The sequence below is a fragment of the Zalophus californianus genome, chromosome 14 (genome assembly GCF_009762305.2).
Source record: "Zalophus californianus isolate mZalCal1 chromosome 14, mZalCal1.pri.v2, whole genome shotgun sequence".
Classification (NCBI taxonomy): Eukaryota; Metazoa; Chordata; class Mammalia; order Carnivora; family Otariidae; genus Zalophus; species Zalophus californianus.
In genome coordinates, this window is record NC_045608.1 from 16158048 (window position 1) to 16170998 (window position 12951).

At 43.4% G+C, this 12951-nt stretch overlaps 1 protein-coding gene across 6 annotated transcripts in view; it reads left to right on the forward strand.

Annotated features, from left to right (window-relative positions):
- The first annotated feature begins 1741 nt into the window (after positions 1-1741).
- The window catches only part of BICDL1 (BICD family like cargo adaptor 1), a 94349-nt gene continuing 83139 nt past the window's right edge, over positions 1742-12951 (forward strand). For all 6 annotated transcript variants that reach the window (XR_003517017.1, XM_027576676.2, XM_027576678.2 and 3 more), the window contains exons 1-2: positions 1742-2223; positions 9988-10203. Coding sequence is in view for 5 of the 6 variants with exons in the window: in XM_027576676.2 (XP_027432477.1) it covers positions 1795-2223; positions 9988-10203 (645 nt within the window). In the remaining variant the exon portion in view is untranslated. The remainder of the gene's footprint in view (positions 2224-9987; positions 10204-12951) is intronic.

The following is a 12951-nucleotide window of genomic DNA, read 5'->3' on the forward strand; positions in this document are numbered from 1 at the left end:
AGCTTCAGATGGGATTGTTTCTGAAAATAGGAGACAGCATCACCAGTGAGGTCAGAGCAAGAACTGCCTGGAGTCTCCCAGTAGGCTTTCAATTCTTGTTTTGATCTTTGCAGGAAGCTTCCTGATACCACCTTCTATATCCACCCAGCCATCTTGGTTACAAATTAGCATTTCTCTTCCTCGAGACTTCTCACGGGCGAGGAAAGTAAAGAATAATGATTTACGGGAACCCTGGAGTCAGCCTGCCTGGATGTGATGACTTGGGCAGATAACTCCACCTCTCGTTGCCTCAATTTCCTTCCGGTAAAATGGAAAGAGCGACAGCACTTACTTGACAGGTTCTTGTTAGGATTATCTAAGATAATGCGTACAAAGCACTCAGCACAAGCCACGGCACATACTAAGACCTAATACACAGAAGTCATTATCACGGCAATTCTTTGCTTCATGTTCCCATCTGTGAGCAGTTTTTTCAGTTTTTTCTCAACATAACCCTTTCTTTCGGGGCTGTTGATCTCGAAGGCATCTGGTCCCTCGTATCCCTGAGTCATCATCATTAAAATGCCGGGTTTCTGAAGTCATCTCTCCCCCTCCTGCTGTCTAGGGCTCCCTCTCCAGTCTGCTTAGCTCTGGCGGGGGCCCAGACCAAAAATCCGTGCCCACGAGTCTCTGTCAGGGCTCGGCCTTGGAAGAACGTCCCCACTCCTCTTGGAGACCACCTAAGGCGCGAGAAAACTGATCCCCACGGGACTCGGAGAAACGCCCCAGCCCACGAGTGGGCGCGAGCCCGGATGCGGGGCCGCGCATCGAGGTGAGAAGGAGGCCGGGGGCGGGGCCGTGCTCCGAGGTGAGAGCGAGGCCACACCCCGAGGTGATCATGCTGGGGGCGGGCCCAACACCCGACCGAGGGCGCGAGGCCGTGGGGCGTGGCCGCGCTGGGGAACCGCCCCGACCGTTAGGGATGCGCCAGCCACCTCCCCAGGAGGCGCGCGCAGCCATCCCCGGGCTTGAGGCAGCGCAGGGGTTAAGGCCGCCGGCGCCACCTGGGCGCCGCTGAGGAGACCCGCGAGCCGGCGAATCCCGCGCGGGCGCGGCGAACAGGTGCCCGCGCGCGTCAGGCGCCGGCAAGGGGCGGGGACAGGGGGCGCGGCCGGAAGCCCGGGGCGGGGTGCGGCCGGCCCGGTGAGCGGGAGGAGCTGAGGGAGGCAGGAAGGAGCTCGCCGGGCTGCTCGGCGCGCGATGTGGAGCCGCCGCCTCGGCGCCTGCAGCAGCCGCCGCCGCCGCCGCTGCTGGGGCTGCCGCCGAGCCGAGGGACATGGAGCGCGGCTGCAGAGAGCGGCCGCCGGCAGCAGCAGCAGCGAGCGTCGCAGCGACAGCGGAGCGCAGCCGGCCCCGTGAGGCGCTGCCCGGCCGGCGGCGGCAGCGGCAGCAGCAGCAGCAGCAACAGGGCGGCTGAAAACTCGGCGGCGGCGGCGGCGGGCAGCGTTCCTCGCAACCTCCCCTCCCGCTTCGCCGCCCCTCGGTCTTCCCTTCCTCAGCCTTTCCTTCTGCCACCCCCTCCGCCTCCCCAGCGCGCGCTGAGCAGCTGAGCCCGGGGGCGGGGGGAGGGGGCGCGTGCCGCCGGCGCGGGGGAGGGGCGGGCCGGCGCGCGCCGCGCCCAGGGCTCGCGGGGACCCGGGGGGCGCGTGCCGCGGCGCGGGGCGAGGCGCGGGGCGGCGCGGCGGGGCCCCTCCCCCCTGCAGCCTGGCGCGCGCCGGCCGGGCCGCACCGCTGCGGGCTCCGCGCGCGCGGGCCATGTCCGCCTTCTGCCTGGGCTTGGCCGGCCGCGCTTCAGCACCCGCCGAGCCGGACAGCGCCTGCTGCATGGAGCTGCCCGCCGCGGTCGCGGACGCAGTCGGGAGTCCAGCCGCCACTGCCCTCGTCTCCTTCCCCGGGGGCCCCGGGGAGCTGGAACTGGCGTTAGAGGAGGAGCTGGCGCTGCTGGCGGCCGGGGAACGGCCGTCCGACCCCGGGGAGCATTCTCAGGCCGAGGTCGGGCCTCCGGCCGAGGGGTCCGGACTGCAGCCGCCACCCGCCCAGGATCCCGAGCTGCTGTCGGTGATCCGGCAAAAGGAGAAGGATCTGGTGTTGGCGGCCCGGCTGGGCAAGGCGCTGCTCGAGAGGAACCAGGACATGAGCCGGCAGTACGAGCAGATGCACAAGGAGCTGACAGACAAGCTGGAGGTGAGGACGTCCCTCGTGGGATAGGTGGGAAGCACGGGGAGCCCGCCTGGCCCTGGGCAGCTTCGGGAGCCACTCACCACCCCACTCCTTCCGTGCTCACGCTGCCTCAACAGAAAACCACCTGAGGGGAGGGGTAGGCTGGAGGGTTTTCAGTTATCAGACCAGGGCAACATTGAATCCATCTGACTTCAGCAGCAAATGTGTCCATGCACAGCCCCAGCCCCGCTGTGGGCCATTCTATATATGTATTGTACACTGCATCTAAAATAGAGCTTACAGTATGACTAATTTATACAGCGCTGAGGTGATGTCTGCACACAGAGAAATGAGAAAGTCGGGAAGCATTTAAAATATGCTCCAGGTTTTCAGAGTAGTTAATCTCTAATCAGGGTGTTAGCCTAAAGCCTTCCAGTTTTGGCGTGAAGGCCTCCAGATGCCCTTGTCTTAACTTACCGGCAGCTCAGAGTTGTGGGAAACAAGTGCCCCCGAAGGAGCTTTATATAGCCTTCAAATACGCAGGGATTAGGAAATGTGGCTCCATTGCAGAAATCAGGCAAGCCTGGGCTCAGCATGTGACTGTTGGTAGTGGATTTAATTTGGACCTCAGCATTTAGTATGCTTCTGTGTTCGGGCCTCATGCATGCATTTTGATGGCCGCATGCAACCTAGGAGAACCATGTTACTTTAACTGTTATAAATACCTCTTAAAGTGTCTGTAAGATTTCTGCCAATTCTCTGGACCAAAGTCTTTCTCAGAGCTATGCCTGTTTGTTTTCTTGCCCTTTACTGGAAAAGGGCCTTGAAAGTGGTATGGAATGCCAGCCTTTCTAAATTAAGGAGATTTTTTTTTTAAAGGGGGCGGGGGGGGGCATCTGTGGCAGTGGAGAGGAGCTTCTTTTTGTTTGCCTGTGCATTTACTATTGTTACCCAGTTTGGTTGCAACCAGTTCTTTTTATTCTTAGTTACAAGAGAATAGTACAGTTCTGAACAAGGTCTGAAATTGACCCTAGTCGGTTTCCATATCTCTGCTACTGGTTTAACAGAATGTAGATTCAGAAACTTTTCTGTAATAAGATTTAAGTGTGTTTGTAGTCTAGCGACATATCAAAAGTAAATCAGGGGGGGAAAAAAGGAAACCAGTGAGTGCCCTTTAGTTCAGTTGGCCTGTTAACTAGGTCGGCCAGGCGATGAACCCCTGAGATACCTCTCTGAAAAGTGGTTTGTGAAACCTATAGGTAGACTGCCAAAAAAGCAACCCAATGAATTGAATTAATTTTCACTTGAAGGAGAGGTCTAGAAATAAAAGGGTGTCTTTTTAAAAAATGGGATTTGGTTACATGACTCTATGTAAAAGTACTGCTGCAGAGATTTATACTTGTGATTTGAAATACCTTCAGTGAGGGACTTGATTGAAGAGACAGGTAACTTGAAAGGAACATCGTATCAGTCAGTTTGATTACTGATAGATTTCAGAGTAATCCTGAGTGTGCAATTACACACATCCTGGGTTCCATGTGGAGCCTTTGTACATTTCTTCAACAAAAGAAAAAGATTTAAAAATTGTGTAACAAGAAAGGTTCTATTGTAAAAGAGTAAATTACCTTTGACTTTTTGCTATTGACCAAATAGACAATAATAAATTATTTAAAGCTTTTAGTTTTTAAAATCTTCATTGCTCTACAGGTTACCATATGAACTCTAGTGTTAAAAATTTATTCTAATTTCTGGAGGTTGTGGTTGCACCACAGCGTGAATGTACTTAACACTCCTCAACTGTACACTTAAAAATGGTTATGATGGTAAATTTTAAGTTATATATACTTACATTTTTAAACTGTTTATTTTTAAAAGCCAAATACTGATCATTACTGAAGATCAGTATTGGAGGGTTTAGTTATACTATTTTTTCAAGGTATATTTGAAGATTATCATTAAAAATTTTGGGGTTTTTTAAAAAGTACATTTAAAAATATCTCATGAAGATACTGTCATTAGTTCCTTGTTAATTCTTTTAATTCTTGTTAATTGACTGAAACCTAATAGAGGACGATTTCATGTGATACCTGCAATGAATTTTCCTCACAGTATATTTTTTTAAGCAGCCTAGATTTTAGAATGTCTGCTTAGACAAAATACTGTCTTAAGTTTAACACCACCACTCTGCTATATTTTCAATTAAATTAAATATTTAAGAGTAGAGGACCTGCCCTTACAAAAAGCATTTGTAATTTTCCACAAACTGTCAGTGGAGTCAAACACATTTTCTCACAGGTTGGTTTGAAAGATTAATACGAGTGGACTCTGAGAGAATGTTGGCTTGACTGTTAAATAATGAGAGTGGTCTTGTTTTAGTCCCCTCTGTTCCCTTACTACTTCAAAATTGGCACATTTCTAACTGCAGGACCGACAAGCTATTGTCAAGATTTTTTTCTACCTATTTATTAGTTAATAGTGAATAGATTTCCAGTTCTATGTGCCAAACCTACGATTTTGTTTTGTCATTTAAAACATAAAGTTTTGGGGCGCCTGGGTGGCTCAGTTGGTTAAGCGACTGCCTTCAGCTCAGGTCATGATCCTGGAGTCCCGGGATCAAGTCCCGCATCGGGCTCCCTGCTCAGCAGGGAGTCTGCTTCTCCCTCTGACCCTCTTCCCTCTCGTGCTCTCTATCTCTCATTATGTCTCTCTCAAATAAATAAATAAAATCTTTAAAAAAAATAAAGTCTTGATTTTATACTGCACTCTCATTTAAAGGCACATTCTTTAAAGTCTATAATGGTTTAAAGGTTAACAGAATTTTTTTTACCTGTATATCTCAGAGTAATCTCTGAAGATTAATTTAATTTGAAAGACTGGAAGATTTGGTCATTTTTTCCACCCTTAAATTGACTATATTGTATTTTATTCATTCACTGAATTACATTTTCATATGCTTAGAGTTCTAAAGTTATTTTTTTTAAAGATTTTATTTTATTTCTTTTTAAAGATTTACTTCTTGGGTTGCCTGGGTGGCTCAGTCGGTTAAGCATCTGCCTCCAGTCCAAGTCATGATCCCAAGGTCCTGGGATCGAGTCTCACATCAGGCTCCTTGCTCCGCAGGGATCCTGCTTCTCCCTCTGCCTGCTGTTCCCTTGCTTGTGCTCTCTCTCTGACAGATAAATAAATAAAATCTTAAAAAAAATAAAGATTTATTTATTTTAGGGAGAGAGAGAGAGAGAGAGCAGGGTGGGGGATGCAGAGGGAGAGAGAATTCTGAAGCAGACTCCCTGCTGAGCACAGAGCCAAATTTGGGGCTTGAACCCAGGACCCTGAGATGATTGAGCCGAAATCAAGAGTTAGCAGCTTAACTGACTGGCTATCCAGGTGCCCCTTAAGATTTTATTTTTTAGGTAATCTCTATGTGCACTCTGGGTCTCAAACTCACAACCCAAGACCGGGAGTCCCATACTCCACCAGCTGTTCCAACCAGGCACCCCTAAACTTATTTTTTTAAAGATTTACTTATGTATTTTAGAGAGAATGTGGGGTTGGGGGGCACAGGCAAGGGAGACGGAGAAAGAATCCCAAGCAGACTCCCCGCTGAGCCTGGAGCCCTGTACAGGACTCCCATCATCTCAGGACCCTGAGATCAGACCCCAGTCAAAACCGAGGGTCCCACACTTAACTGACTGCAGCATCCAGGTGCCCCACTCCTAACGTTATTTTTAAAAATTTATTTCTTCCAGGGGCGCCTGGGTGGCTCAGTTGGTTAAGCGACTGCCTTCGGCTCAGGTCATGATCCTGGAGTCCCGGGATTGAGTCCCGCATCGGGCTCCTTGCTCGGCGGGGAGCCTGCTTCTCCCTTGACCCTCCCCCGCCATGTTCCCTCTATCTCATTCTCTCTCTCAAATAAATAAATAAAATCTTTTAAAAAAATTTATTTCTTCTGGAGGTACCTGGGTGGCTTAGTCTATTGAGCGCTGGACTCTTGATCTCATCTCAGGTCTTCATCTCTGGGTGGTGGGTTCAGGCCCTATGACTTGGTTCCATGCTGGGGGTGGAGCCTACTTTAAAAAAATAATCTGCATCTACAGTGAGCCCTTTTGCTTTTATTATTATTTTTTTTTTAAAGATTTTATTTATTTGAGAGAGCGCGCACAAGCTGGGAGAAGAGGGAGAAGCAGGCTCCCCACTGAGCAGGGAGCCTGATGGGGGGGCTCGATCCCAGGACCCTGAGATCATGACCTGAGCCAAAGGCAGAGACTTAACCACCTGAGCCACCTGGTCGCCCCTGCCCTTTTGCTTTTAAATCTTATATCCAGCTAGGTCCTTAGTTTTTTTCCCAGAATATGAACTAAGATATTAACTTGCATTTATTTATATATTTTTTTCTTCAAAAATTAAATACTTAGTTTTTAAAAACATTTTTAACATACAAGATCCCCTTTTTTCCTATTCTAGCTTAGAGTGAATTTTTTCTTACTGCAAAAGTAGTCTTTTCCCCCAATTACATTTTCTTCTCCCTTCCTTAGGCCAATTCTTAGGATTCTAGGACAGTTTTTTTAAAGGGCAGAACAAGTAAAGTGAAAATTACCACATAATGAGAGTCACTAGTAGATTTGGGAAGGCAAACCCAGAGGTCCTTACTTGTGTTCAATGCTTGGTCCACTTAAAAATTAGTACTTTTTCATTGTATATCCTGGACTTAGGAGAATGGTGTTGCTTTTTTGATTCTTTGCAGAAATCCATTTTCTGTAACAACCAATTTTAGATGAGCTAATGATACTAACTCTTATTTTTTTCAGAGTTTTCAATAATAAACCTTATTTTTTTAAGAATGGTTTCAGATTTACAGAAAACATGGAAAGATGGTACAGTAAGTCTCCATATGCCAGGCACACAGTTTCCTCTGTTATTAACATATTATGGTACACTTGCCATAATAAAAAAAAATCAATATGGATACATTGTTAACTAAACTCCTCAGTTTATTCAGGTTTCCTTAGCCTTTACTTATTTTTTTTTCCTGTTCCAGGACCCCATCCTGAACACATTGCATTTAGTTTTCCTATCTTAATCTCCTCTTTGCAGTAGCATTTTCTTAGACTTTTCTTGTTTTTGATGACCTTGACAGTTTTGATGTTAACTTTCCTTCTTTTGTTTATTGAGGTATAATTAACATATAATGTAACATTATTATTAGTTTCAGGGGTAGATATTAACTTTTAAAATAATGCATAACATAAATATAACATATAAAATGAATAACATACAACCCCGACCTCCATACTTCCCAATATGCTGCCTAGAGTTTACTGGTTAATTTCACTTAGTTGAAAATACAATTCTAGAAAACCTTTTTTTGAGTAAACAAAAGGTTAAATTCTGTATGTTCATTAATAGCAAAGTCTTGATTGATTTTTTTCAGTGTTCAGGGGAACCTGAATTAGGAAATTTGTCACGTGATCAAAGAACTGTAAGGACCGAATAGACTGATCAGCACCACCTGTCTCAAACCCTCCCCCAACTCCAAGTGGATTGGATTGTTTTAGTTGCTTGGTTGGGCTGTTAACTAACAGCTGTTTGCTGAATATTTTTAAGTCTCTCTGTTCTTTTAGAACACAAGCCTAATTTATCTGGCCTCTCAGTAACACTGTGATTACTGAGTTCTTGCTGTTGCCTTCTGCTCAATCTTTTTCATTTTGGAAAAACTGAATAAAACCAAGTATCACAATTTTAGGATTGCAATTAGCATTTGTTTCTGCATTTCATCTTTCTGAAGTCTCTACGGTGACTAAAACATTTTCATTTTTGGAGTTTAGCAATGTTGAGGGAAGCATAGAGCAGAAAGTTCTCATGCTGATGAGTAGAAGTCCCTCCCTTGTCCTTCCTTTCCCTGCATGCTCCAAATTGAGGCTGTATAAAGTATAACTATAATGCGACTTTTTCAACAAATATAGTAGAGTGATTATATCCAAGTGAGTTATCTCCCAGAAGTGGTCAACTTGGGAGGCCATACATTTATTATAGTAAAAATTGCCTTCGCTGATGTGATCAGAATTTTCATTTCACTGGTTTCATCTTTTGGCACATTATTTTGACTGCTCAGTCATGGTATATTTTTATCTTTTGGGGATAAATTCAACTTTAAGAAACATCAACAAGTCATTCAGAGCAAAAGAGGGGAATAAAATGACAGGATGAAATGGGGTGATCTCTTTTTTAGACTCTTATTAGATGTGAAGTAACAGGACTGATTTTCATTTTCATGTATAAGTATACACTGGCCCTTAAGGCTTTCCAAAAGAAGCATTCCAAAAAATATTCAAAGAGTGAGAACTTGGATAGAATAAGAACGTAGCTTCCCAAGTAGAAAAGATGACTGACTACTCCTGAAGAAGATTCATATGCTCATCTTAGCTTGTTGAAACTATCACTGTGCTTGATAGCAACCTTCAGTGCATCGGAATTTCCTGTAGAGCCAATATAGATAGGCAGATAGATAGATAGATGCATGTCTAGGGTTCATCCCATTCTTAACTAATCACAGTCTTTGGGATTCGGGTCTAGGAGGGTGTATTTTCAACAATCATATCAGAGCTTTTCTGAGAGCCCCCCGAATTGAGGACCATTGCTTTAACTTCTTTTTAATATACTCCTTGGGGTATAGACTTTGCTTTCTTGTACATAATATGCTTTTCAAGTAGAGCATACTTGCCTCTGTAAAGAGACATCCGTATTTGTCTCACAGAAACAAAAAGATACTCTTATTTCCTTCAAAAGAATCCTTTTTATTGAGCTGCTACCTCAAGCCATCTGTATTTTTACTGCCTACCATTTGTCACACACAACTCCCTACTTTTATCAGTCTCTCCCACTAGAATGAAAGCTTCATAAAGGCAAGGACCATGTCTGTTTTACTTTTCAGTGTGTCCCCAGCACAGTGGCTGACCCATAGTAGGTATTTAAGAATGAATGGATGGGGGGCGCCTGGGTGGCTCAGTTGTTAAGTGTCTGCCTTCAGCTCAGGTCATGATCCCAGGGTCCTGGGATCAAGCCCCGCATTGGGCACCCTGCTCTGTGGGAAGTCTGCTTCTCCCTCTCCCACTCCCCCTGCTTGTGTTTCCTCTCTCTCTGTGTCTCTCTCTGTCAAATACATAAATAAAATCTTTTAAAAAAAAATGAATGGATGGATCAGAAATAAATGTGCAAGGCTAATAGGCCATGATTTAAAGTAGATCTGAAGCTGAACTTGCTTGTTATCAAAATATAATGCTTTATATCACAACAAATATTTATTGAATTGTGATTTAGAGCACTAACAGAGTCTGATGACTTAAACACAAATCCCAGCTCTGCCATTTACTAGTATTGACCTTTGATTCTGAGTGCCTAATATTATGTCAAGCATAATAGATGATTCCAAAAGAAGCCTTAAGGACTTGTCTTAAGTTGTTTAAATGTATAGTTCACCAGTTAACTGGGTGACTTGCTGACTTTCAAGTGAATTCCTAAGTCCACAATCCCATTCTCAAGAAAAAGAATAAACGTAGTAATATTAAGCATTTTAAATAGGAATGGCATTTTCTTTGTGAAGCCAAACTCCTTCCCTACTTTGCAAGAAAGGAATGTTTTTGTAGCTGTGAAATAGGCAACTTTTCCCATGTGGCAGAGTGTTTTGTTGTGCTGACTGGCTGAGAAAAAGAAGTTAGGAAAGTGTGATAAGAGAAAAAAGCAAAAGGCTGTGTATTTTGAACAGTTTTTAAATTCTCTTTGCTTCTCACCCAGCACTTAGAACAAGAGAAACACGAACTAAGAAGACGATTTGAGAACCGAGAAGGGGAATGGGAAGGGCGTGTGTCAGAGCTGGAGAGTGATGTGAAACAACTTCAGGATGAGTTGGAGAGGCAGCAGGTTCATCTACGGGAAGCAGATCGAGAAAAAACACGGGCTGTCCAGGAATTATCAGAACAGAACCAGAGGTTATTGGATCAACTCAGCAGAGTAAGTCACAAGTTAAGAATTTATGGTACAAAAATACTGAAAGTTGAAACCAGAGCTGCTGTGTGATGTCAGTCATACATATGGTAATAGGAGTTCTGATTTTTGTTGCCTTTGGTGTTGATATCGACAAGTTGAATATTTTTCACCTAATGAGAACTTTAGCTGTGTGAACTAGGAGTCAGGAGCCAAAATCCTTACCTGTCATTAGACTTTGAAAACACTTAAATTGGGAGTTTTTTCGTTTATAAAATGAAAGAATTGTGCCTAATGATTTCTGACATTCCAGAAAGCTCTAAAAGTCTATGATTCCTTACCTAGAGAAAGTCTGTCATGAGTAAAATTATGTTAATACATTTAGTTCAAATATCAAATGATGCCATCCTTAAACTGAAAAGCTTAGGGAAAATTACTAGAGCTAAAGATTTTCATTGATGTTACATTTGTGAATGTACATTTCTTCATATTTAAATGTGAAAGGAGGTATATACATATCTGTGTTTAAAACTTGTTCTTTTTATTTCATATTAAGTAAAAATTCTTTACTTGTTACCTTTATAGGATGGTGTCATGAAAGTATTAATTAACCAAGGTTAAGACTATGAAATCATTGTAAGTTTGAGTTTGAGGGCTGAATAGGTAGAAATCTAATTTAAATACAGAACATACCTTTTTAACAAATGCAGGAATGCTGTTAATGCCCTGGTCTTTAAATCCACCTACTTTTGAAAATTAAGAGTTGGATTTACTATGGTACCTCAGTCCTTCTTATGTGTTGAAAATAAAACTATTAATTCTTCAGTTATCAGAGGAAAAAAGAACTCGTAGTCTGATCTCATCCCATAGGTCATGCTTAGGTTTTTGGAAAAGGCTTAGCTAGAGCAGCACATGGTAAATTCTTGGCATTTCCACTAATTCAGCGGGTAATACCATGTGAAGTTATTTCATTAGTTTGTCATAGTTGCTTCCCATGGGTACCTTTGTGCTTCACTAGGAAGTGTGAGGTAAATGCTCCCACTAGAGAAAGGGAGAAGAGGTGGGGGGAGAATAAAGGTGGGAAGGAGGGGAGGGAGACAGGGAAGGAAGAAGGAAGGGAAAAAAGAGATGCCTGGTAACTTGGAAAATAGCTAATTGCAGGAAATATCAACTCATGTGAAAGATGAGAGTACAGATGATAAGTAGAGCTAAAGATCTTGCCTGCAGGCTTCCCATCTGAGGGATTAAATCACCGTTTGATTGGCTGGAAGGGAAGAGTTGGACAGTTCTTCAAGAAGTCATTTCAAGGCCAGTTCAGTAGCAACATTTCTGACTCTGTTCTAAAACCTTTTGCAATAACTGGGAAGGGATTTTGTAAGATTTTTTAGGTTTTGAGTCTTTATTCATTATTCATGAAAGATTAAACTAACTGGATACACCTAGCCAGATTTATTTATTTGTTCAACAGCATTGACTTAATACTTATTCTGAGCCAGTGTTTCTTATGGACATCTATGCAGGGAATACAGCAAACCAGAACAATTAAAGGGGAAATTATTTCTTGGGGGTAAGTTCATGTTACAAAATAATGTGAGCAGAAACAGACTCCACTCCGCTCTCTGATCTGGTGAAAGATAGGTGGCCAAGAGAGATGAAGGGAGAAAGCAGATATTAACATGACATAGCAAAAGAGCAGAGAACTTGGAATTTACATGCATGTTGAATCTTGACTCTGTTTCTCGTTGACTGGATGGCCTTGTTTGTGCCTCACTTTCTTTACCTATAAAATGGGGATACAAATCCAAACCTTATACAAGTGTTGAAACAAAAGTAAGATAATGTGTTTGTTATGCTGCAGTGTATGAATGTTGGTGGGTTGTTTTACTAATAGTACTTCTATAGTTGAGGTTCCTTTGCCTAATTTCTCTGTAGAAAATCCTGATAAGCTGTTCCCAAAAGGATATAGGAGGATAACATTTCCACTAGATCTAGATTCTTGTTATCCTTTCTGGCCTTGAATGTAGGCTCTTGGTGAGTTTTGTGGCTTTTTTTCCCTTTCTCTTTTTAAGCAGGACAAGCCCCTGGGGTTTCCATCAATAGCCAGTTTAGATTGTATTTTATCATTTTATTAACTGGGTATTCAGGAACTAGAGGAGTTGAGTACTTTGAAGTGAATTAAGATTCGCCTTGGATAAGAAAACCAGCAGAAGTAGTAGAAGGCCAGGTTTTTTTATGATGTATATAACATGCCTTTATAAGCATGAAATGTATAATATCTAAAGTGTAGTACAATATTTCTGTGATGCTTTTGTCCAAAGTATTTTTTTAAGCTTATTTTTTTAGTAATCTCTATACCCAATGCAGGGCTCAAACTCATGATCCCGAGATCAAGAGCTGCATGCTCTTCAGACTGAGCCAGCCAAGTACCCTCAAAGTATTTTTAAGTATATTTCTTTTGCCACAATGGCATCCACGTTTTGTTTGTTTTTTTTTAAGTACAGCTCTATTGAGATATAATGCACATACCATAACATTTACTTTTTAAAGGTATAAAATTCACTGGGTTTTAGTATATTCAGAGTTGTGCAACCATCACCACTATTTAATTATAGAACATTTCACCCCCCCAAAGAAAGAAATCCTATACCCATTAGTAGTCACTGTCCATTCTTCCTAACCCCCTACCCCTTGCCCTGACCCCTGGTAACCACTCATCTGCTTTCTGTTTCTATGGATTTGCCTGTTCTGGACATTTCATATAAATGAAATCATACA